General features: G+C 47.7%; 1 protein-coding gene across 1 annotated transcript in view; it reads left to right on the plus strand.

Annotated features, from left to right (window-relative positions):
- The window catches only part of LOC147120642 (indian hedgehog protein-like), an 84,318-nt gene that overhangs the window by 48,973 nt on the left and 12,762 nt on the right, over window positions 1-22,583 (plus strand). The window contains exon 2 of the mRNA XM_085986799.1: window positions 18,434-18,695. Coding sequence (XP_085842925.1) covers window positions 18,434-18,695 — 262 coding nt within the window. The remainder of the gene's footprint in view (window positions 1-18,433; window positions 18,696-22,583) is intronic.

Here is a 22,583-nt window from a genome sequence, read left to right on the forward strand (position 1 = left end):
CAGCTCCAACAACACTCAAGAAGCTCGACACCATCCAGGACAAAGCAGCCCGCTTGATTGGCACCCCCTCTACCACCTTAAACATTCACTCCCTCCACCACCAGCGCACTGTGGCTACAGTGTGTACCGTCTACAAGATGCACTGCAGCAACTCGCCAAGGCTTCTTCGGCAGCACCTCCCAAACCCGCGACCTCTTCCACCTAGAAGGACAAGGGCAGCAGGCACCATCACCTCCAAGTTCCCCTCCAAGTCACACACCATCCTGACTTAGAAGTATATCGCCGATCCTTCATTGTCGCTGGGTCAAAGTCCTGGAACTCCCTCCCTAACAGCACTGTGGGAGCACCTTCACCACACGGACTGCAGCAGTTCAAGAAGGCAGCTCACCACCACCTTCTCAAGGGCAATTAGGGATGGGCAATAAATGCTGGCCTTGCCAGCGACGCCCACATCCCATAAAACGAATTTTAAAAAAAGTTCATGGTTGAGGGCAAGCTGCCGTTTTTGCAATGCTAACGGCGGCGTAAATCATCCAGAAAATTGTGGTGAGTCGCAATTCATGGGACATCTCTCCCTCGCCACACGTTGCTGGACGATTTGTGCATTAACAACAGTGAGCGTCGTTCAGACACCGTTTTTTTCCCCAGCAAAATCTGGCCCTTAGTGATCCTTCTACAGGAAACTTTCTGGTATCCAGCACGGACGGGACCGACGTGGTGCCGGTTCAGCAGCAATTCCGGATAACCGAACGCTATAGTGAAAGATACGGACCTTAGAGCTCCGTATGAAGCAACAAACCCACAGCTTCAGAAGAACGTCCACAAGTTGCAAGCGTCTCTGTAGCTTAGCAACAGCTGCAGCCAAACCCTTGCCTTCCTCAATTTGTTGCTGTGCAAGTAATAAAAGTTATAAAAGTTAGCTGAAACCGACTCCTGAATTTTGCCGGTTAACCGACATTTCCGATTATTTAGGGGCCGGTTAATCGAAAGTTTCCTGTACATTCGATTCAAAATCTGTGGAATGGATAAAGTTGCACTACAAAACCAACTACCATTTACAAAAATTCCTCACTTGGAATGTGTCGGGGAAATGAGGGAGTGCTGCGTTTTCGGAGGAGCCATCTTCGGATGAGACCTTAATCCGTCTGCACCTCTCAGGTGGACGTAAAAGATCCCACGGCCACTATTTAGAAAAAGAGCAGGGGAGTACTCCCTGATGGCCTGGGCTGATATTTATCCCTCAACCAACATCCCTTACATGGGTCGCCCATTTAAAACAGAGATGAGGAGGAATTTCTTCTCTCAGAGGGTCGTGAATCTGTGGAATCCTCTTCCCCAGAGAGCTGTGGAGGCGGAGTCATTGAATATATTCAAAGCGGAGATTGACAGATTTTTGAACGATAAGGGAGTCAAGGGTTATGGGGAGCGGGCAGGGAAGTGGAGTTGAGGCCGATATCAGATCAGCCATGATCTTATTGAATGGCGGAGCAGGCTCGAGGGGCCAAATGGCCGACTCCTGCTCCTATTTCTTATGTATGTTCTTAAATCTGGTCATTATCACATTGCTGTTTGTGAGAGCTTGCTGTGCCCAAAACGGCTGCCGCATTTCCTACATTACAACAGTGACTGCACTTCAAAAGTTCCTCATTGGCTGTAAAGCGCTTTGGGACATCCTGAGGCAATCTTTCTATTTGTTCTTTCGCTTTGTTCTGAATGTTAGTGGAGTAACACCTTTGTTGAAACAGGCAACAAAGTAATGTCACATGGGCGTGTTAATCATACCTGCTAATATCGCACACGCAAATTTCTAGGTTGTTGAGTGACTCTCGTCCTCTGGAACTAATCCTGTTCCAGAAATGCAACATGAAGTCATCTGGCAGAAAACGTTTTGTACTTTTCAAATCAAATATTTATAACATTATGCATCTTTTATAAGGACAGTAAATTACGGGTCAGGACAAGTCTCGCAGTGGATGTTGCAAGCGGTAATGGGTTTTTTAACCCTGGCCAGCTTCCTTTGGTTTCTATAACATTGCGTCTGCATTTAAGTGCACGACGGTGGCGAAGAGGGAGGGCCGCAGGTATCGATTGGACGCAGAGCTGTCAACTTTGGGCAAAACACTAGGTCAGTTCCCAGTTAGTCATTCCAAGGACTCGAGAGTGGGTTAAACATGGCCACGGGAGATGCCCCATTGTGCTCCGTAGGGGAGTTATCCCAGGTGTCCTGGGGCCAATATTTATCCCTCAACGAACATCATTTAAAAAAAAACAGATCATCCGGTCACTATCACATTCCTGTCTGTGGGAGTTTGCTGTTACAAATTGGTTGCCGCGTTTCCAACATTACATCAGTGACTACTCTTCAAAAAGTACTGTAAAGCGCTTTGGGGCATCCTGAGGTCGTGAAAGGTGCTATATAAATGCAGGTTCTTTCTTTTTATTAATTACCGGTGAGGCGGTTTCGAGTCACTGAAGTTTTTATCCAGCTATCACTAGAGTAACCTGGTAATTGCAGCAAGGGCCATTTTTTGTTTAAATCCAGCCCAGACTGATGGTATAAAGGTCTCATCTGTATGTTGGCCTCAAGGGACCTATGTGGAATTAATTTGGGCAGGCTCAAACCCGTTGCCATGGGGACCACGGGCCAGAGTACAAAACTGCCCATAACTTGACACTAATTCGCCATATCTTCTTTTTCTTCTTCGTCTTCTTCTTCTTCACTGAGAGGTGACACAGTGTTTCTGGTTTGTGAAGTGGAAGATTGTCACACCGATGCGGGAAGAGGGTGCCATCCTGAGGCTAAGAATGAGGCATATTATTGGGGTAGAGTTGAGGGAGTTACTATGCAGCGGGATAAGAATCATAAAAAATAGGAACAGGAGTAGGCCATACAGCCTCTCAAGCCTGCCCCACCATTCATTAAGATCATGACTGATCTTCTACATCAACTCCACTTTCCCGCCCTATCCCCATATCCCTTGATTCCCCTAGTGCCCAAGAATCTATCGATCTCAGTCTTGAAAATACTCAACGACTCAGCCTCCACAGCCCTGTGGAGCAGAGAATTTCAAAGATTCACAACCCACTGAGTGAAGAAATTTCTCCTCATCCCAGTCCTAAATGGTCGACCCCTTATCCTGAGACCGTGTCCCCTAGTTCTAGACTCTCCAGCCAGCCGAAACAACCTGGGATGTGTCATATCTGAGCTGGGAGGTCTGTTGATGGGATCTAGTGCTTGGAATAGAAATGTAATTAATTCCTTCTCTCTCCTCTACAAGTACTAAAATCCCATATTAACAAAAATTCATTACTGTATATGTTCCTTGGGGTTGCTGAATTGGGAACTATATATTGAATTTGACTTGCTAGTAATAGCTATCAGATGGCATAGTACATTCAGTGCTTCACTAAGCCCATCATTACTCCAGATACCAGTGGCCATGGATCACAGAAGACAACGTCTATCCATTGGTAGCCGATGGCAAAAGAATGAGAGTGTGGAGAGGGCAGTTGTTTTTTTTTTAAATTGAGCTACCTTGGTGAAGAGTTAAGGCCCATAGTTCAGGTCATCAACAAGTTGGAAAAGAGTAGGGCAAGAAATATGGTGACGGTGAGAGATTATAAATAAGGAGTCCGTGGTTCGGCAGCGGCCGGTCGTCAACCGCGCGGCCCTCTAAACTGCCCTAGCAATGCCGGCCCCCCCCCAGCTAGTATATATATATATATTTAAAGTTTAGAATCATAGAATTAGTTTAGGTTGAACAAGAGAGGAAAGTTCAAGGCAATGACCATAATAATATTGAAAAAACAGAGACAGACGAGAAAGGTTGTGGCGCTTAGAGGGAAGGAGAAATTGGAGGCTAGAGAGGTAATTCTACTAAAAGCCGAGGCTAAGGGGTGCCAGGGATGATGAGAGGCAATGTTATGCTCTGTACTGAGTTACACCTATCAATGAAACCTCCTCCTGCCCTACAACCCTCCGAGATCTCTACACTCCTCCAATTCTGGCCTCTTGCACATCCCAGATTTTCATCATTCCACCATTGGCGGCCGTGCCTTCAGCTGCCTGGGCCCTAAGCTATGGAATTCCCTCCCTAAACCTCTCCGCCTCTCTACCTCTCTCTCCTCCTTTAAGACGCTCCTTAAAACCTACCTCTTTGACCAAGCATTTTGGTCACTTGTCCTAATATCTCCTTATGTGGCTCGGTGTCAAATTTTGTTTGGTAACATTCCTGTGAAGGACCTTGGGACGTTTTACTACATCAAAGGCACTATACAAATGCAAGTTGTTGTTGTTACAGCAGGGAAGAAAGTGAGCAAAGGCCCACTATTACCCCACAGGAGATGAGATTTGCTATAATGGTTGTTCTTACACATCTCCTGTTGATATTTTCCACACAGTATTGGTGGTAGACTGACAGCCATTATTACTGAACGTCAAAGTGCTCTGTCTTCCTTTGACACCCTCCCCCCATCCACTTCCCGCACGACCCCCCCCCCACCCCCATCGTACCATTCCCACTTGAGTTGGCCAAGTACAACATTCTTCCCCTCAGTGCAGGAACTCACCATGTGGGGTGTCGCAGGCAGACCTATAATAATTAGGTCTCCTCTACATTGGGGAGACCAAACACAGATTGGGTGACCGCTTTGCGGAACACCTCCGTTCAGTCCGTAAGGGTGACCCCGAGCTTCCGGTCGCCTGTCACTTTAATTCACCGCTCCACTCCCACTCAGATCTCACCGTCCTCGGCCTCTTGCATTGTTCCACAGAAGCTCAGCGTAAACTCGAGGAACAGCACCTCATCTTCCGATTAGGCACTTTACAGCCTTCTGGACTCAATATCGAGTTCAACAATTTCAGATCATAACCTCGGCCCCTATCATATTTTTTATCCACACCTTTGGTTTGTGCCTTTTCCTTTTTCTCTCTCCCACACGGCAGCTGTCTCTCATTCTGCCAGCGCATTTCACACTTCATCTAGAGCCATCCTTTGTCTCTTTACCTGTCCTATTACCATCTCGTCTTGCCTTGAATATCTCTTAATGTCTCTTCACCTCTCACAGACCTTCCCTTTTGTTCTTTCATCCCCTCCCCCATTTCCCAGCCCCCAAACTTGCTTTTTAATCTGTTTCATTTCCTGCTTTTTTTCTCAGTTCTGACGAAGGGTTTTCGACCTGAAACGTTAACTCTGTTTCTCTCTCCACGCATGTTGCCCTGGCCTGCTGAGTTTTTCCAGTGTTTTCTGTTGTTATTTCGGATTTCCAGCATCCGCGGTATTTTGCTATCGTCTAATAATTAGGCATTGGCTGACTGAGGTGTGATCAAATACTAAATAACAAGGCAGTGATAATAAAACTGGAGTGAGATCATTCAGGTTTCAGGTGGTAAACACGAGGCTATTGACTTAAAAAAAGGTGTCAATGACTTGTTCAAAGTTTAATAGAAGCACAATATGTCAAGGAACTTTTTTACAATGCTTATTATATCTGTGCTATGTGGAATTTAGGTGATAACAGATGCAGGTGTTCAAGCGAGCTTGCCAAGTTGAGGAAAGTCTACATGACAGGAGGACAAAGCCAATCCTTGGTTGACAGCAAACACAAAATGCATTGTCACTCTTTTAATTCCTTATCCAACTTCATTATCACATTGTCAAGATAAGCGCAGTGGAAAATCAAGGGCACTGTTCATCCTATCACTTCTGTGACTGCCTTCCTTTGTGCACTCTGGTCTATTTTATTAACACATATATAAACCATGGAATGAGAGAAGGCCCATCACGTCCGCGCATTTCCACCGGCTACACATAGAAACATAGAAGATAGGAGCAGGAGTAGGCCATTCAGTCCCTCGAGCCTGCTCCGCCATTCAATGAGATCATGGCTGATCATCCAAATTCAGTACCCTGTCCCTGCCTTCTCCCCATATCCCTTGATCCCTTTAGCCTTAAGAAATATATCCAACTCCTTCTTGAATATATTTAATGAATTGGCCTCTACTGCCTTCTTTGGTAGAGAATTCCACAGGTTCACCACTCTCTGGGTGAAGAAATTCCTCCTCATCTCTGTCCTAAATGGCTTTACCCCTTATCCTTAGACTGTGACCCCTGGTTCTGGACTCCCCGACCATCGGGAACGTCCTTCCAGCATCTAGCCTGTCTAGTCCTGTTAGAATTTTATAAGTTTCAATGAGATCCCCTCTCATTCTTCTAAACTTCAGCGAGTATAAGCCCAATCGACCCAATCTCTCCTCATATGTCATTCCTGCCATCCCAGGTATCAGCCTGGTGAATCTTCGCTGCACTCCCTCCATGGCAAGAACATCCTTCCTCAGATAAGGACCTACCCCATCATTGGTACTACTCAGCCAACAAAGTCACTAAAAAGAAAGAAAAACTCACATTTCTACAGCGTCTTTCACAGCCTCAGGATGTCCCAAAGCGCTTTACCGCCAATGAAGCACTATTTGAAGTGTAGTCACTGTTGTAATGTAGGGAACGCGGCAGCCAATTTGCGCACAGCAAGCTCCCACAAGCAGCAATGTGCTAATGACCAGATGATCTGTTTTTTTTAGTGATTGTTAATTGAGGGATAAATATTATTAAGCAGAACTTCAGAAATATAAACAGAAAATGCTGGAAATACTCAGCAGGTCAGGCTGGTCGTGGAGAGAGAGAAACAGAGTTAACGCTTCAGGTCGGTGACCTTTCGTCAGAACTGGAAAAAGTTAGAGATGTAACAGGTTTTAAGTGAGTACAGAGGCAGGGAAAGCGGGGGAGGGAAGGAAAGAACAAAAGGGAAGGTCTGTGATAGGGTGGAAGGCAGGAGAGATGAAATGAACAGCAGAACCATTGCCAGCACCTGTTCAGATCATAACCACTGCTCCCATTTTTTCGGACATAGAAACATAGAAGATAGGAGCAGGAGTAGGCCATTCGGCCCCTCGAGCCTGCTCCGCCATTCAATGAGATCATGGCTGATCATCCAAATTCAGTACCCTGTCCCTGCTTTCTCCCCATATCCCTTGATCCCTTTAGCCTTAAGAAATATATCCAACTCCTTCTTGAATATATTTAATGAATTGGACAGTAGCTGCTAGTAAGGATTTAATCTCTCCCGCCTGCCACCCTATCACAGACCATCCCTTTTGTTCTTGTTGTCTCAAAATACCCCTGTGCAGTGCCATGGGACATTTTACTGCGTTATAGGCACTATATAAATACAAGTTGTTGTTGTTATCACATTGCTGTTTGTGGGAGCTTGCTGTGCGCAAATTGGCTGCTGCGTTTCCTACATTACAACAGTGACTACTCTTCACAAAGCACTTCATTGGCTGTAAAGCACTTTGGGGATGTTCAGTGGTTGTGAAAGGCGCTGTATAAAATGCCAAGTCTTTCTTTCTAGCCACTCTCTGGGCAAAGAAGCTTATCTTGAATTCTCTATTGGATGTATTAGTGACATTGCATGGCTCAGTGACTTGGCGATCTCCTCAAGGCAATTGCAGCCAAACTGGACTGCAATTTAGCTGTCCTGAATGAGAACTTCCAAGGTACACCACCACCAGTGTAAACACAACAACAACAGCCTGTGTTTATGTAGCGCCTTTAACATAGTAAAAAGTCCCAAGGTGCTGCACCGGAGTATTTTAAGACAAAAAATTTGACACCGAGCCACATAAGAATAAATTAGGGCAGGTGACCAAAAGCTTGGTCAAAGAGGTAGGTTTTAAGGAGCGTCTTAAAGGAGGAGAGAGAGGCGGAGAGGTTTAGGCAGGGAATTCCAGAGCTTAGAGCCCAGGCAACAGGAGGCACGGCCACCAAAGGCTGAGCAATTATAATCAGGGATGCTCAAACACAGCACTCAAATCTTAGCGTAACAGCCGTCAAGTGGCTACCTGGAGCAGCTGACTTCAAATACGATCTGCAGGCCAAGTTCCTGTGCTGTGCGGCCCCTTTGATCGGCTAATCTGTGAGAACGGGAATTATCAGAGCAATCTTTGGTGGAAAATAATGGGAATTAGATTGTGGGTATTCAGGTGGGATGGGTCTAATTGGCTCAGTGCAGCACTGCGATCCAGAAACACATATTTGCTCTTCAAAATGTAACTGCTCTGGTGACCTATTAGCAATGGTAAACTCAAAGGTATGCACCCTTATCTGGGAACTGGCACAGCTTGTTCATTACTGCTCAATTAAACACACCATTTGGCAGGTGGGTCCGAAGGCACGCTATCGATGAGTACGGGAACTCCAGACCTCTTTTCCTGCTAATGGACGCTTTTGTTTAACCGCAGCTGGCTAGGCACGATGTGACCTCATCTGGAAAACCCCATTGCTGGCCTGATTACCACTTCCGTATGTGCGTGTCTGGATCGTTTCCTCCACTCCCCTCTGCTCCCGTGCCCTCCCCTCCACTCCCCTGCCGTCACGTCCGCTCCCCTCCCTGCTTCTCCCCTCCCCATCCCTTCCATCCGCTCACCTCCCCTCCCCTCCCCCTTCTCCGGTCCCCTCCCTGCCCCTTCCCTCCTCTCCCCTCTGCTCCCCTCCCTGCGTCTCCCCTCCATTCCGCTCCCCTCCATTCCGTTCCCCTCTGCTCCCTTCCTTGTCCCTCCGCTCCCCTCCATTCCGTTCCCCTCCCCTTCCCTCCCCTCCATTCCGTTCCCCTCCCTCCCCTCCCCTCCATTCCGCTCCCCTCCCTGTCCCTCCCCTCCCCTCCATTCCGTTCCCCTCCATTTCCCTCTCCTCCCCTTCCCTCCCCTCCTCTCCATTCCCCTCTGCTCCCCTCCCTGTCCCTCCCCTCCCCTCCATTCCCCTCTGCTCCCCTCCCTGTCCCTCCCCTCCCCTCCATTCCCCTCTGCTCCCCTCCCTGTCCCTCCCCTCCCCTCCATTCCCATCTGCTCCCCTCCCTGTCCCTCCCCTCCCCTCCCCTCCATTCCATTCCCCTCTGCTCCCCTCCCTGTCCCTCCCCTCCATTCCGTTCCCCTCTGCTCCCCTCTCCACGACTGTCATCCCACTTGGTTCCTCGACCAACCACCATTCTTCACAATCCGGCCCCTAGATACTGAGTGACGCCCATGGATGACCAGCCTTGGATGAGCCACAATATCCTTCAGTCAAACAGCGGGGAGGAATGAGTGCTCAGTGGGTAGCTCCTGCACCGCTGAGTCCAGAGACTTGAGCATCAAAATCTAAGCTGAATGCTGAAGGAGTGCTGCTACTGTCGGAGGCGCCGCCTTTTGGATCAGACATAAAACCAAAGCCCCGTAAAATATCCCACGGCACTATTTTGAAGAAGAGCAGGGGAATTCTTCCTGGTCTCCCTCAACCAACATTACTAAAAAAACAGATTATCTGGTCATTATCACATTGCTGGTTGTGGGAGCTTGCTGTGCACAAATTGGCTGCTGCGTTTCCTACATTACAACAGTGACTACACTTCAAAAGTACCTCATTGGCTGTAAAGCACTTTGGGATGCCCTGAGGTCGGGAAGCACGCTGTATAAATGCAAGTCTGTACTACAATTCTTGGGTTAGCTACAATTCCCTTAAATCAAACATTGGGCGAAACCTTCATCTTTGGCCCCCGCCACAAGCTCGGCACCCTCGGAACTGGTTCCATAACTCCCTCCCTAGCCATTATCTCAGGCTGAGCCGAACTGTTGGCAATTCTGGCATCCTATTCTACTCTGAACTGAGCTTCCAACTCCATATTGTCTCCATCGCAAAGACCGCCTACATCCGTCACCATAACATTGCCCGCCTCCGACCCTGTCTCAGCTCATCTGCCACTGAAACCCCCATCCATGCCTTTGTCACCTCCAGATTCAATGATATTAATGCTACCTTGGCTGGCCTCCCATCTTGGGGTACGGTGGCAAAGTGGTTGTGTTACTGGACTAGTAATCCAGTAGATCTGGACTAATAATCCAAGAAACATGAGTTCAAATCACACCACAGACAGCTGGGGAATTTAAATTCAGTTAATTAAATGAATCTGGAATAAAAAAGCTAACATCAGTAATGGTGGCCATGAAACTATCGGATTGTCGTAAAAACCCATCTGGTTCACTAATGTCCTTTACGGAAGGAAATCTGCTGTCCTTACCCGGTCTGGCCGATATGGGACTCCAGACCCACAGCAATGTGGTTGACTCTTAATGTTGAGTCTGTGTGTCCCAGTTATGTTTAGGATCAATCACTGGACACAGACAACAAGAATAACTTTTAACAGGTCTTTACTATTCGGAGGTCAGGGTTGAACTGCCCAGCAAATCCTTGCACAACACTTATATACCGGTGTGGTCACCACCGGTATTACAGTATACAGCAGCCAAGAGAAAGTAGTACATTTCTAAAAGTAGTTCTCTTAAGGTGGAACAGGTTACTTACACCACAATCCTCCCTTTTTAGCTTAACAGTTATATCCCCATTTAACATACATAATAACATATATACAACTTCATGCAAAACAGTTCAAAGATTCAGTCTCTGAGGAGGCCTCCTGATTCGAGTTGGATAACGCCTTTCAGGGGTCTCTGATTCTCGTTGTTGGGGTGACTCCTCTAGTTGGTCTCTTATGGATTGGACATCATCATCAGGTACATTTACTTCTGAGGTAGATGCTTCAGGTTCACTAACTTCTTCCACGGTTGTCTCTGCCGTAACCATGGGTTCGACCCTTGTTTTCGATTCTACCAGTTGGTCAGCATGACGCCGTATTACATTTCCACCAACATCTACCGTGTACATCAGGGGTCCTTGTCTGGCCCGAATTGTTCCAGATTGCCATTTCTCGTTTTTATAATCCCAGGCTAACACTGGTTGTCCTATTTCGAAACTCCGAGTGGTCTTGTTATTTATATGCTGGAACTGTTTGTTTTCAACTTCCCTCCGCACATTTGGTTTTAACAAGTCCAACCTGGACCGCAACCTCCTGTTATAGAACATCATGGCAGGACTTTGGTTTGTCACTGCATGGGTGGCGTTTCGATATGCCAGTAGGAATTTGTCCACCTTGTGTTGTAGTGGAATCTGATCTTCGCTCATGGCCCTCTGCCAAATTGCCGGAGCCGATGCCACTCCAAAAAACAGTCTATTATACCGGTACAAGCCTCTATGCGTGTTGATCGTGAGATACTGGCGTGACTCTTCCTCAACTTCCATCTGTAAGTACGCCTGCGCCAGGTCTATCTTGGTGAAGTGTTTCCCACCAGACAACGAAGCGAAGATATCCTCAATCCGCGGAAGCGGATACTGCACCGTGTGAAGCACCGGATTAACAGTGATCTTGAAATCTCCACAGATGCGAACCTTCCCCAGTTCCCCCGGCTTGTTGCTCGATGAACGCTTCATGACGGGGACAATGGGCGTGGCCCACTCACTCCAGTCTACCTTAGACAGTACTCCTGAACGTTCTAGCCCTTCCAGCTCAGCTTCCACAGCAGGTCGTATTGCATAAGGTACCGGTCTGGCTTTGAAAAATTTCGGGTTTGCATGTTCTTCAACCTTGATGTTTGCCGTAATTCCTCTCAGTGTTCTCAGTCCCTGTTGGAACACCTCTTTAGCATCGTCCAATATTCTGGACAATCGTTTAGGTTTGACATCTTTTGTACCGGAATCTACCGTTAGTGCTTTTAAGGAATGCCAGTCCATATTCATTTTCCTAATCCACTCCCGTCCCAGTAGTGGTGGACCTCCCTCAGGTAGCACATATAAGTCCATTCCTCAGCTTTCTTTGCCCTTGTGGACCACCTTTACCTCTATCTTCCCGATGGGGTATACTCTTTGCCCCGTGTATGTTTTCAATACAATCTCCGTATCCCGTAGGGGAATATGTGGGAATAACCTTTTGTAATCTTTCTTATTCATGACCGTCAATGCCGATCCAGTGTCCAATTCCATCTTCACTTGGACTCCTGCTATCTGAAGTGTGACCCAAATTGTTTGGAGGTCTGCTTCCTTACCAACATTGTGTACTCTTAGACTACCCAGTTCATTACTGCTGGAGTCTGAATCTGACTTCTGTTCGTTCGAACTGTTCTCTGTCACCTTGTGTACCTTTCTGTACTTTTCCTGCAGTGACTTTTTGTTGCTGGTCTTCTTTCCTGACCGGCATACTTTAGCTATGTGACCAAGCCTGCCACATTTTCTGCATTCCTGATTTTTGAACCAGCACTGGTTCTGATCGTGCGTTGTCTTTCCACAACGATAACATTTTACTGTACTCAAGACCATTTGATTGGTGCTGAGTTCCGGTGACCGTAGCTGCATTTCCGCAGTGCCTCTCGCTGCGGCTTCTTGCGATGCTGCAATAGTGACAGCTTTATCAAGCGTAAGATCATTCTCCTCAAGCAGTCGCTTTTGTGTTCCTTCTTTTAACAATCCACACACAAATTTATCTCTCAGCGCATCTGCTAGTCCTGTTCCAAACTGACAGTACTTCGATAGCTTACGTAGTTCAATTAAAAATTCAGCGTTGCTTTCGTCTTTCAGCTGTGTTCTTCTGTAAAATTTAAATCGTTCCGCTATCATCAGCGGCGTGGGGTTTAAATGATTTTTCAGGACAGTAACAATATTCGCGAAAGTCTGATCCGCCGGTTTATTTGGTGATAGAAGGTGCTTCAATAGCCCGTATGTCTTCGCACCCATTGAGCTTAATAAGGTTAGTGCTTTCTCATCATCTGGTACCTTATTTGCTTTACAATAAACTTCCATGCGTTCTACATACGTGGTCCAATCTTCGATATCACTATCAAAGGTATTAATGCTCCCATGTTTAGGCATCCTTGCAATTTTTAAAAAAAAAAATCTTTTTCTCAAAATGGCGGCTTCCCGCGCTTGTCTTCTTCCCCCGCCTGCTAAAATGGCGGCTTCCCGCGCTTGGGGGTCTTTCCCACGCTCGTCTTCTTCCCCCCCCCGCCGACTACAATGGCGGATTCCCGCGTTTGCCTTCTTCCCCCGCTGGCTGCAATGGCGATTGCCTTGCTGCTGCCGTTCTCGCCTCCCCAGCGGTTCTCACTCCCCGACGCTGCTTTGCCTCGCAGCCCCGCTTGCAGCCCGGTCCTTTACACCAGCTGCGTTTGAATTCTCCGCGGCTCTCGTGCCTTAAGCTTCTCAACTCCCCGACGCTGCTTTGCCTCGCAGCCCCGCTTGCAGCCCGGTCTTGTACACCGGCTGCGTTTGAGTTCTCCGCGGCTCTCGAGCCTTAAGCTGCCCCAGTCACTGCGCCTCTCGGCCTCGATTGCAGCCCGGCCCTTTCTACCGGCTGTGGTCGAGCTCTCCGCCCTTATTCCTCCGTTTTCCCTCCCCTACTCCACAGCCAACGCGGCCGACTTTCTGCTCGTGTCGCTGATCGGCTTACCCACCACCGTGGTAGAAGGGATGATCACTGCCTGTCGCTGATGGAGGGCTTCGTGGTCAGAATTCTTTTCTTTTTTTTTAACCCGGGTTCTCGATGCCTCCCGTGTGATGGTGCTCAGCAGGATGATGAGGGCGGATGCCTCTTCTCGACGCCCGTTCTGAGGACGAAGCTGCCTTGGATGTTAAACTGCCGCAGGGTAAGATCGGACTCGTCGCTACTGTTGAGTCTGTGTGTCCCAGTTATGTTTAGGATCAATCACTGGACACAGACAACAAGAATAACTTTTAACAGGTCTTTACTATTCGGAGGTCAGGGCTGAACTGCCCAGCAAATCCTTGCACAACACTTATATACCGGTGTGGTCACCACCGGTATTACAGTATACAGCAGCCAAGAGAAAGTAGTACATTTCTAAAAGTAGTTCTCTTAAGGTGGAACAGGTTACATACACCACACTTAATGGCCTAGCAAGCCACTCAGTTGTACCAAACCGCTACGACAAAGTCAGCACATGGACTGCAGCGGTTCAAGAAGATGGCTCACCACCATCTTCTTGAGGGCAATTAGGGATAGGCAATAATGTTGTAATCTTGGAAACGCGGCAGCCAATTTGTGCACAGCAAGCTGCCACACCAGCAACGTCCACATCCCATGAATGATAAAAAAAAATTAAAAATCCTCCACCCTCCTAACCTTCAGCTCATCCAAAACTCTGCTGCCCATTTCCTATCCTGCACCAAGTCTTGGTCACCCAGTGCTCACTGGCTCACCCCACTACTTTGGCCCCTGGTGCCCCAATGCCCCTTCCTATCTCTGTAACCTTTCCCATCCCAACCTCTCTCTTCCTCTGACTCTGGTCTTTTTGTGACCTTCCACTCCCTTTGCCCCACCATTGGCGCCGTGCCTTCAGCAGCCTGGCACTCCAAGCTGTAAAATTCTCTCCCTTTAAGGACATTATTATCCTGAACACAACAGGCTGGGAAGGGGTCTCAAACAGGCGTGAGGCCGTCTATTTGCTTATGCAAAGGGCCTAACATCTGTTTCAGGCATAGGCCCTGGAAACCTATACAGGAGCCTTTACCAATATGGCGGCCAGTGCACATCCGGTGTGGTTAGTGTGCCCTCCTTATGTCTGCACAACGGGTGTGATGTTGATGTATTTCTAGGCCTGTGTATCTACCAGGAAATGCAGCCCCCATGTATATTATAGCGAATAGCAGCCCCTGTGTATATTATAGAGAATAGCAGCCTCTGTGTATATTATAGGGAATACCAGCCCCTGTGTATATTATAGAGAATAGCAGCCCCTGTGTATATTATGGAGAATAGCAGCCCCTGTGTATATTATAGAGAATAGCAGCCCTTGTGTATATTACAGAGAATAGCAGCCTCTGTGTATATTATAGAGAATAGCAGCCCCTGTGTGTATTATAGAGAATAGCAGTCCCTGTGTATATTATAGAGAATAGCAGCCCCTGTGTATATTATAGAGAATAGCAGCCTCTGTGTATATTATAGAGAATAGCAGGCCCTGTGTATAATATAGAGAATAGCAGCCCCTGTGTATATTATAGAGAGTAGCAGCCCCTGTGTATGTTATAGAGAATAGCAGCCCCTGTGTATATTATAGGGAATACCAGCCCCTGTGTATATTATAGAGAATAGCAGCCCCTGTGTATATTATAGAGAATAGCAGCCCCTGTGTATATTACAGAGAATAGCAGTCCCTGTGTATATTATAGAGAATAGCAGCCTCTGTGTATATTATAGAGAATAGCAGCCCCTGTGTATATTATAGAGAATAGCAGCCCCTGTGTATATTACAGAGAATAGCAGTCCCTGTGTATATTATAGAGAGTAGCAGCCTCTGTGTATATTATAGAGAATAGCAGCCCCTGAGTATATTATAGGGAATAGCAGCCTCTGTGTATATTATAGAGAATAGCAGCCCCTGTGTATATTACAGAGAATAGCAGTCCCTGTGTATATTATAGAGAGTAGCAGCCTCTGTGTATATTATAGAGAATAGCAGCCCCTGAGTATATTATAGAGAATAGCAGCCCCTGTGTATATTACAGAGAATAGCAGCCTCTGTGTATATTATAGAGAATAGCAGCCCCTGTGTATATTATAGAGAATAGCAGCCCCTGTGTATATTACAGAGAATAGCAGTCCCTGTGTATATTATAGAGAGTAGCAGCCCCTGAGTATATTATAGAGAATAGCAGCCCCTGAGTATATTATAGAGAATAGCAGCCTCTGTGTATATTATAGAGAATAGCAGGCCCTGTGTATAATATAGAGAATAGCAGCCCCTGTGTATATTATAGAGAGTAGCAGCCCCTGTGTATATTACAGAGAATAGCAGTCCCTGTGTATATTATAGAGAGTAGCAGCCTCTGTGTATATTATAGAGAATAGCAGCCCCTGTGTATATTATAGAGAATAGCAGCCCCTGTGTATATTACAGAGAATAGCAGCCCCTGTGTATATTACAGAGAATAGTAGCCCCTGTGTATATTATAGAGAGTAGCAGCCTCTGTGTATATTATAGAGAATAGCAGCCCCTGAGTATATTATAGGGAATAGCAGCCCCTGTGTATATTACAGAGAATAGTAGCCCCTGTGTATATTATAGAGAGTAGCAGCCTCTGTGTATATTATAGAGAATAGCAGCCCCTGTGTATATTATAGAGAATAGCAGCCCCTGTGTATATTATAGAGAATAGCAGCCCCTGTGTATATTACAGAGAATAGCAGCCCCTGTGTATATTATAGAGAATAGCAGCCCCTGTGTATATTACAGAGAATAGCAGCCCCTGTGTATATTATAGCCTTGATCCAAAAATGGACAAAGGAGTTGAATTCCAGAGGTGAGGTGAGAGTGACTGCCCTTGACATCAAGCCAGCATTTGACCGAGTCTGGCATCAAGGAGCCCTAGTAAAACTGAAGTCCATAGGAATCAGGGGGAAAATGCTTCACTGGCTGGAGTCATACCTAGCACAAAGGAAGATGGTTGTGGTGGTTGAAGGTCAATCATCACAGCCCCAGGGCATTGCTGCAGGAGTTCCTCAGGGCAGTGTCCTAGGCACAACCATCTTCAGCTGCTTCATCAATGACCTTCCCTTCAACATAAGCTCAGAAATGGGGATGTTTATTGATGACTGCACAGTGTTCAGCACCATTCGCAACTCCACAGATAATGAAGCAGTCCATGCCCGCATGCAACAAGACCTGGACGATGTTCAGGCTTGGGCTGATAAGTGGCAGGTAACATTCGCGCCACAGAAGTGCCAGGCAATGACTATCTCCAACAAGCGAGAGTCTAACCACCTTCCCATGACATTCAATGGCATTACCATCGCCGAATCCCCCACAATCAACATCCTGGGGGTCACCATTAACCAGAAACTTAACTGGACCAGCCACATAAATACTGTGGCAACAAGAGCAGGTCAGAGGCTGGGTATTCTGTGGTGAGTGTCTCACCTCCTGACTCCCCAAAGCCTTTCCACCATCTACAAGGCACAAGTCAGGAGTGTGATGGAATACTCTCCACTTGCCTGGATGAGTGCAGCTCCAGCAACACTCAAGAAGCTCGACACCATCCAGGACAAAGCAGCCCGCTTGATTGGCACCCCATCCACCACCTTAAACAATCACTCCCTTCACCACCGGGGTACCGTGGCTGCAGTGTGTACCATCTACAAGATGCACTGCAGCAACTCGCCAAGGCTTCTTCGGCAGCACCTCCCAAACCCGCGACCTCCTCCGCCTAGAAGGACAAGGGCAGCAGGTGCATGGGAACACCACCACCTCCAAGTTCCCCTCCAAGTCACACACCATCCTGACTTAGAAGTATATCGCCGTTCCTTCATCGTCGCTGGGTCAAAATCCTGGAACTCCCTCCCTAACAGCACTGTGGGAGTACCTTCACCACACGGACTGCAGCGGTTCAAGAAGGCGGCTCACCACCACCTTCTCAAGGGCAACTAGGGATGGGCAATAAATGCTGGCCTTGCCAGTGACGTCCTGATCCCATGAATAAATAAAACATTAAAAAAAAAAATAGCAGCCCCTGTGTATATTATAGAAATGACTGTGTCCTGTGCTGCGTGTCTGTGATGTTGTTACTGTGATATGTGCTGTGTCTCTGATGATGTCACTGTGATGTGTGCTGTATCTCTGATGATGTCACTGTGACCTGTGCTGTGTGTCTCTGATGATGTCACTGTGACCTGTGCTGTGTGTGTCTGATGATGTCACTGTGATGTGTGCTGTGTGTCTCTGATGATGTCACTGTGACCAGTGCTGTGTGTCTCTGATGATGTCACTGTGCTGTGTGTCTCTGATGATGTCACTGTGACCAGTGCTGTGTCTATGATGATGTCACTGTGACCAGTGCTGTGTGTCTCTGATGATGTCACTGTGACGTCTGCTGTGTGTCTCTGATGATGTCACTGTGACGTGTGCTACGTGTCTCTGATGATGTCACTGTGACCAGTGCTGTGTGTCTCTGACGATTTCACTGTGACGTGTGCTACGTGTGTCTGATGATGTCACTGTGACCAGTGCTGTGTGTCTCTGATGATGTCACTGTGACCTGTGCTGTGTGTCTCTGATGATGTCAATGTGACGTGTGCTACGTGTGTCTGATGTTGTTACTGTGATGTGTGCTGTGTCTCTGATGATGTCACTGTGATGTGTGCTGTGTCTCTGATGACGTCACTGTGATGTGTGCTGTGTCTCTGATGATGTCACTGTGATGTGTGCTGTGTCTCTGATGATGTCACTGTGACCTGTGCTGCGTGTCTCTGATGATGTCACTGTGACGTGTGCTGTGTGTCTCTGATGATGTCACTGTGACGTGTGCTGTGTGTCTCTGACGATGTCACTGTGACGTGTGCTGTGTGTCTCTGATGATGTCACTTTCACCTTTGCTGTGTGTCTATGATGAGCTCATTCTCTCCCCTACCGAGCAACCTACGCAGAATGGGGGCAGGGGGGATGGGGGGAGCTAAATGTGTCGAACAGAGGGCCCCACCTAATAACTCTCTTTTCTGTTTCCAGCGTTGTAAAGATAAGCTGAACGCCCTGGCGATCTCCGTCATGAACCAGTGGCCAGGAGTGAGGCTGAGGGTGACGGAAGGCTGGGATGAGGACGGCCACCACTCTGTAGAATCCTTGCACTATGAGGGTCGAGCTGTGGACATCACCACCTCGGACCGGGATCGCTCCAAGTATGGGATGCTGGCGCGCCTGGCGGTCGAGGCCGGATTTGACTGGGTCTATTACGAGTCCAAGGCTCATATCCACTGCTCAGTCAAATCAGGTAAAGGATTTGACAGCGATTCAATATTTATTGTGCCAGGCTTCTAGTTATCGCAGCTGAAAACTCTGCTCATAGTCAGCATCCTTCAAACAGCAGTCAAACCAGCCTGATAACTGCCCCCTCATCTCTCTGGCTCCATATGCACTTAAATACTTTGCTGAAATACACCTAATCACTTCACTCGTTATATTTGAGGGTTTGAGTACAGGAGCAATGATGTCTTGCTACAGTTATACAGGGCCTTGGTGAGACCACACCTGGAGTACTGTGTGCAGTTTTGGTCTCCTTACCTAAGAAAGGATATACTTGCCATAGAGGGAGTGCAGCGAAGGTTCACCAGACTGATTCCTGGGATGGCAGGACTGTCATATGAGGAGAGATCGGGTCGACTAGGCCTGTATTCACTAGAGTTTAGAAGAATGAGAGGGGATCTCATTGAAACGTTTAAAATTCTGACAGGGCTGGACAGACTGGATGCAGGAAGGATGTTTCCCCTGGCTGGGGGGGTCTAGAACAAGGGTCACAGTCTCAGGATACGGGGTAGGACATTTAGGACTGAGATGAGGAGAAATTTCTTCACTCAGAGGGTGGTGAACCTGTGGAATCCTCTACCACAGAAGGCTGTGGAGGCCAAGTCACTGAATATATTTAAGAAGGAGGTAGATATATTTCTAGACGCAAAAGGCATCAAGGGGTACGGGGAGAGAGCGGGAATATGGTATTGAGATAGAGGATCAGCCACGATCTCATTGAATGGCGGAACAGGCTCGAAGGGCCGAATGGCCGACTCCTGCTCCTATTGTTCTATGTTTCTATTCCCTAAGACAGCAGGCAAGTGGACGAGATACATTTCTGCCCCTGGAATTTAAGCGGGTGTTTCGCCATAATGATACCAGGACTGAAAGGCTTAATTTATGAGGACAGGTTGCACTGAGTATAGAAGATTAAGGGGTGACCTAATTGAAGCGTTTAAGATGATTAAAGGAGTTGATGGGGTAGACCTTCTTCTTGTGGTTGGGGAACCTAGTGGAAGGATTCTCAGGCTGATTAACAGCCTGACTGGCCATGTAAACACTCCTTCCCTGGCCGTGACCATTTTTTGTACCAGCCAATGGGATGGCTTGTCCTACACGGCGGGAGGATTTTATGGGCTCCCACAACCCGTACAATGAGCGGGGGGGTTGGGGGGTGGGGGGCCACCCACACACACCGGACATGAGCAACCCAGAATTCAAAGCCGGAGGCTCCGACTCCACTCGCCGGGACTGTCTGGAGAGGGGTTCAAATCCCGCACCGTCTGGCCTAGAGGCGGGAATGTCACCACGGCACTAAAGACTCACTCCGATAGGGTGGATACAGAGAAACTATTTCCTCTGCCGGGGGGGAGTTTCCAGAACAAAGTGGGGCAGAACCTTAAAATTAGAGCCAGGCCGTTCAGGGGTGATGTCAGGAAGCACTTCTTCACACAAAGGGGAGTGGAAATCTGGAACTCTCTCCCCCAAAAAGCTGTTGAGGCTTGAGGGGTGGTCAATTGAAAATTTCAAAACAGAGATCGATAGATTTTTGTTGGGCAAGGGTATTAAGGGTTACTGAACCAAGGCAGGTGGATGGAGTTAAGATACAGATCAGCCGTGGTCTCATTGAATGACGGAACAGGCTCGAGGGGCTGAATGGCCTCCTCCTGCTCCGATGTTTCCCCGATCTCTCGTGATTGCGTGGCCGGGATGATATTCGACCACTGCCAGCTTCACAGATGAGCCTGGTCCTGTCATTCCCCCCAACATCCAAGGTCCACAAGTATGATCATTCCTGCAGGGGGCACCGGGTAGCAGTCGGGAACGAGAGGCCTGCCTGATATTTTCTTGCCCGTCCTAGCCCAGGGGCACTGGCGCCATTTGTAGCGTCTCCGGCACATCCTCCTCCACCCTGGCCGGCCTTTGTAGTCCTTCAGGTTATTTTACTCCCTCTTCTTCCAACTATCACCCTACCTAAAGGTGTCAGCCGTGGCTCAGTGGGTAGCACCCTCGCCTCTGAATCAGAAGGTTGTGGGTTCATAGTCCCACTCCAGAGACTTGGGCACAAAATCCAGGCTGACACTCCAGTGCAGGCTGAGGGAGTGCTGCACTGTCGGAGTGTGCCGTCTTTCGGATGAGATGTTAAACCGCAGCCCCGTCTGCTCTCTCAGGTGGACATAAGATCCTACGACACTATTCTGAAGAAGAGCAGGGGAGTTTTCCCCGGCGTCCAGGGCCAATATTTATCCCTCAACCAACATCACTAAAAAAAACCCAGATTATCTGGTCATTATCACGTTGCTGTTTGTGGGAGCTTGCTGTGCGCAAATTGGCTGCCGTGTTTCCTACATTACAACAGTGACTACACTTCAAAAGTACTTCATTTTCTGTAAAGTGCCTTGGGACCTCCAGAAGTTGTGAAAGGCGCTATAGAAATGCAAGTTCTTTCTTACTAACTGGGGAGGGCAATGCCAGCCTGTCGGCCACTATCAGATGAGGGAGAGCAGGCCGAGGGAAATCCTACTCCTTATATTCCTAGGAAGGCAAATGGAGTGGTGGCCTTTATTGCAAAGGGAATGGAGTATAAAAGTAGGGAAGTCCTGTTACAACTGTACAAGGCGTTGGTGAGACCACACCTAGAGTACTGCGTACAGTTTTGGTCTCCTTATTGAAGGAAGGATATACTTGCATTGGAGGCAGCTCAGAGAAGCTTCACGAGGCTGATTCTGGAGATGAGGGGGTTGTCTTATGAAGAAGGGTTGAGCAGGTTGGGCCTATACTCATTGGAGTTTAGAAGAATGAGAGGGGATCTTATTGAAACATACAAGATTCTGAAGGGGCTCGACAGGGTAGATGCAGAGAGGATGTTTCCCCTCATGGGGGAATCTAGAACTAGGGGGCTTAGTTTCAGAATAAGGGGACGCTCATTTAAATCGGAAATGAGGAGGAATTTCTTCTCAGAGGGTCGTGAATCTGTGGAATTCTCTACCCCAGGGAGCTGTGGAGGCTGGGTCATTGAATATATTGAAGGTGGAGATAGACAGATTTTTGAAAGGTAAGGGAGTCGAGGGTTATGGGGAGCGGGCAGGGAAGTGGAGTTGAGGCCAAGATCAGATCAGCCATGATCTTATTGAATGGCGGAGCAGGCTCAAGGGGCCAAATGACCTACTCCTGCTCCTCTTTCTTATGTTCTCTTCCTGTGTCCTTTGCTGGGCTTAGATAAGTGTGAGGTGGATGTAGATAAGTGCGAGGTGGATGTAGATAAGTGCGAGGTGGATGTGGATAAGTGCGAGGTGGATGTAGATAAGTGTGAGGTGGATGTAGATAAGTGCGAGGTGGATGTAGATAAGTGTGAGGTGGATGTAGATAAGTGTGAGGTGGATGTAGATAAGTGTGAGGTGGATGTAGATAAGTGCGAGGTGGATGTGGATAAGTGCGAGGTGGATGTCGATAAGTGTGAGGTGGATGTAGATAAGTGCGAGGTGGATGTCGATAAGTGTGAGGTGGATATAGATAAGTGTGAGGTGGATGTAGATAAGTGTGAGGTGGATGTAGATAAGTGCGAGGTGGATGTACATAAGTGCGAGGTGGATGTCGATAAGTGCGAGGTGGATGTAGATAAGTGCGAGGTGGATGTAGATAAGTGTGAGGTGGATGTAGATAAGTGCGAGGTGGATGTAGATAAGTGCGAGGTGGATGTAGATAAGTGTGAGGTGGATGTAGATAAGTGTGAGGTGGATGTAGATAAGTGCAAGGTGGATGTGGATAAGTGCGAGGTGGATGTAGATAAATGTGAGGTGGATGTAGATAAGTGTGAGGTGGATGTAGATAAGTGTGAGGTGGATGTAGATAAGTGTGAGGTGGATGTAGATAA

The sequence above is a fragment of the Somniosus microcephalus genome, chromosome 4 (assembly GCF_052327205.1).
Source record: "Somniosus microcephalus isolate GS21.2 chromosome 4, FLI_Smic_1.0, whole genome shotgun sequence".
Classification (NCBI taxonomy): Eukaryota; Metazoa; Chordata; class Chondrichthyes; order Squaliformes; family Somniosidae; genus Somniosus; species Somniosus microcephalus.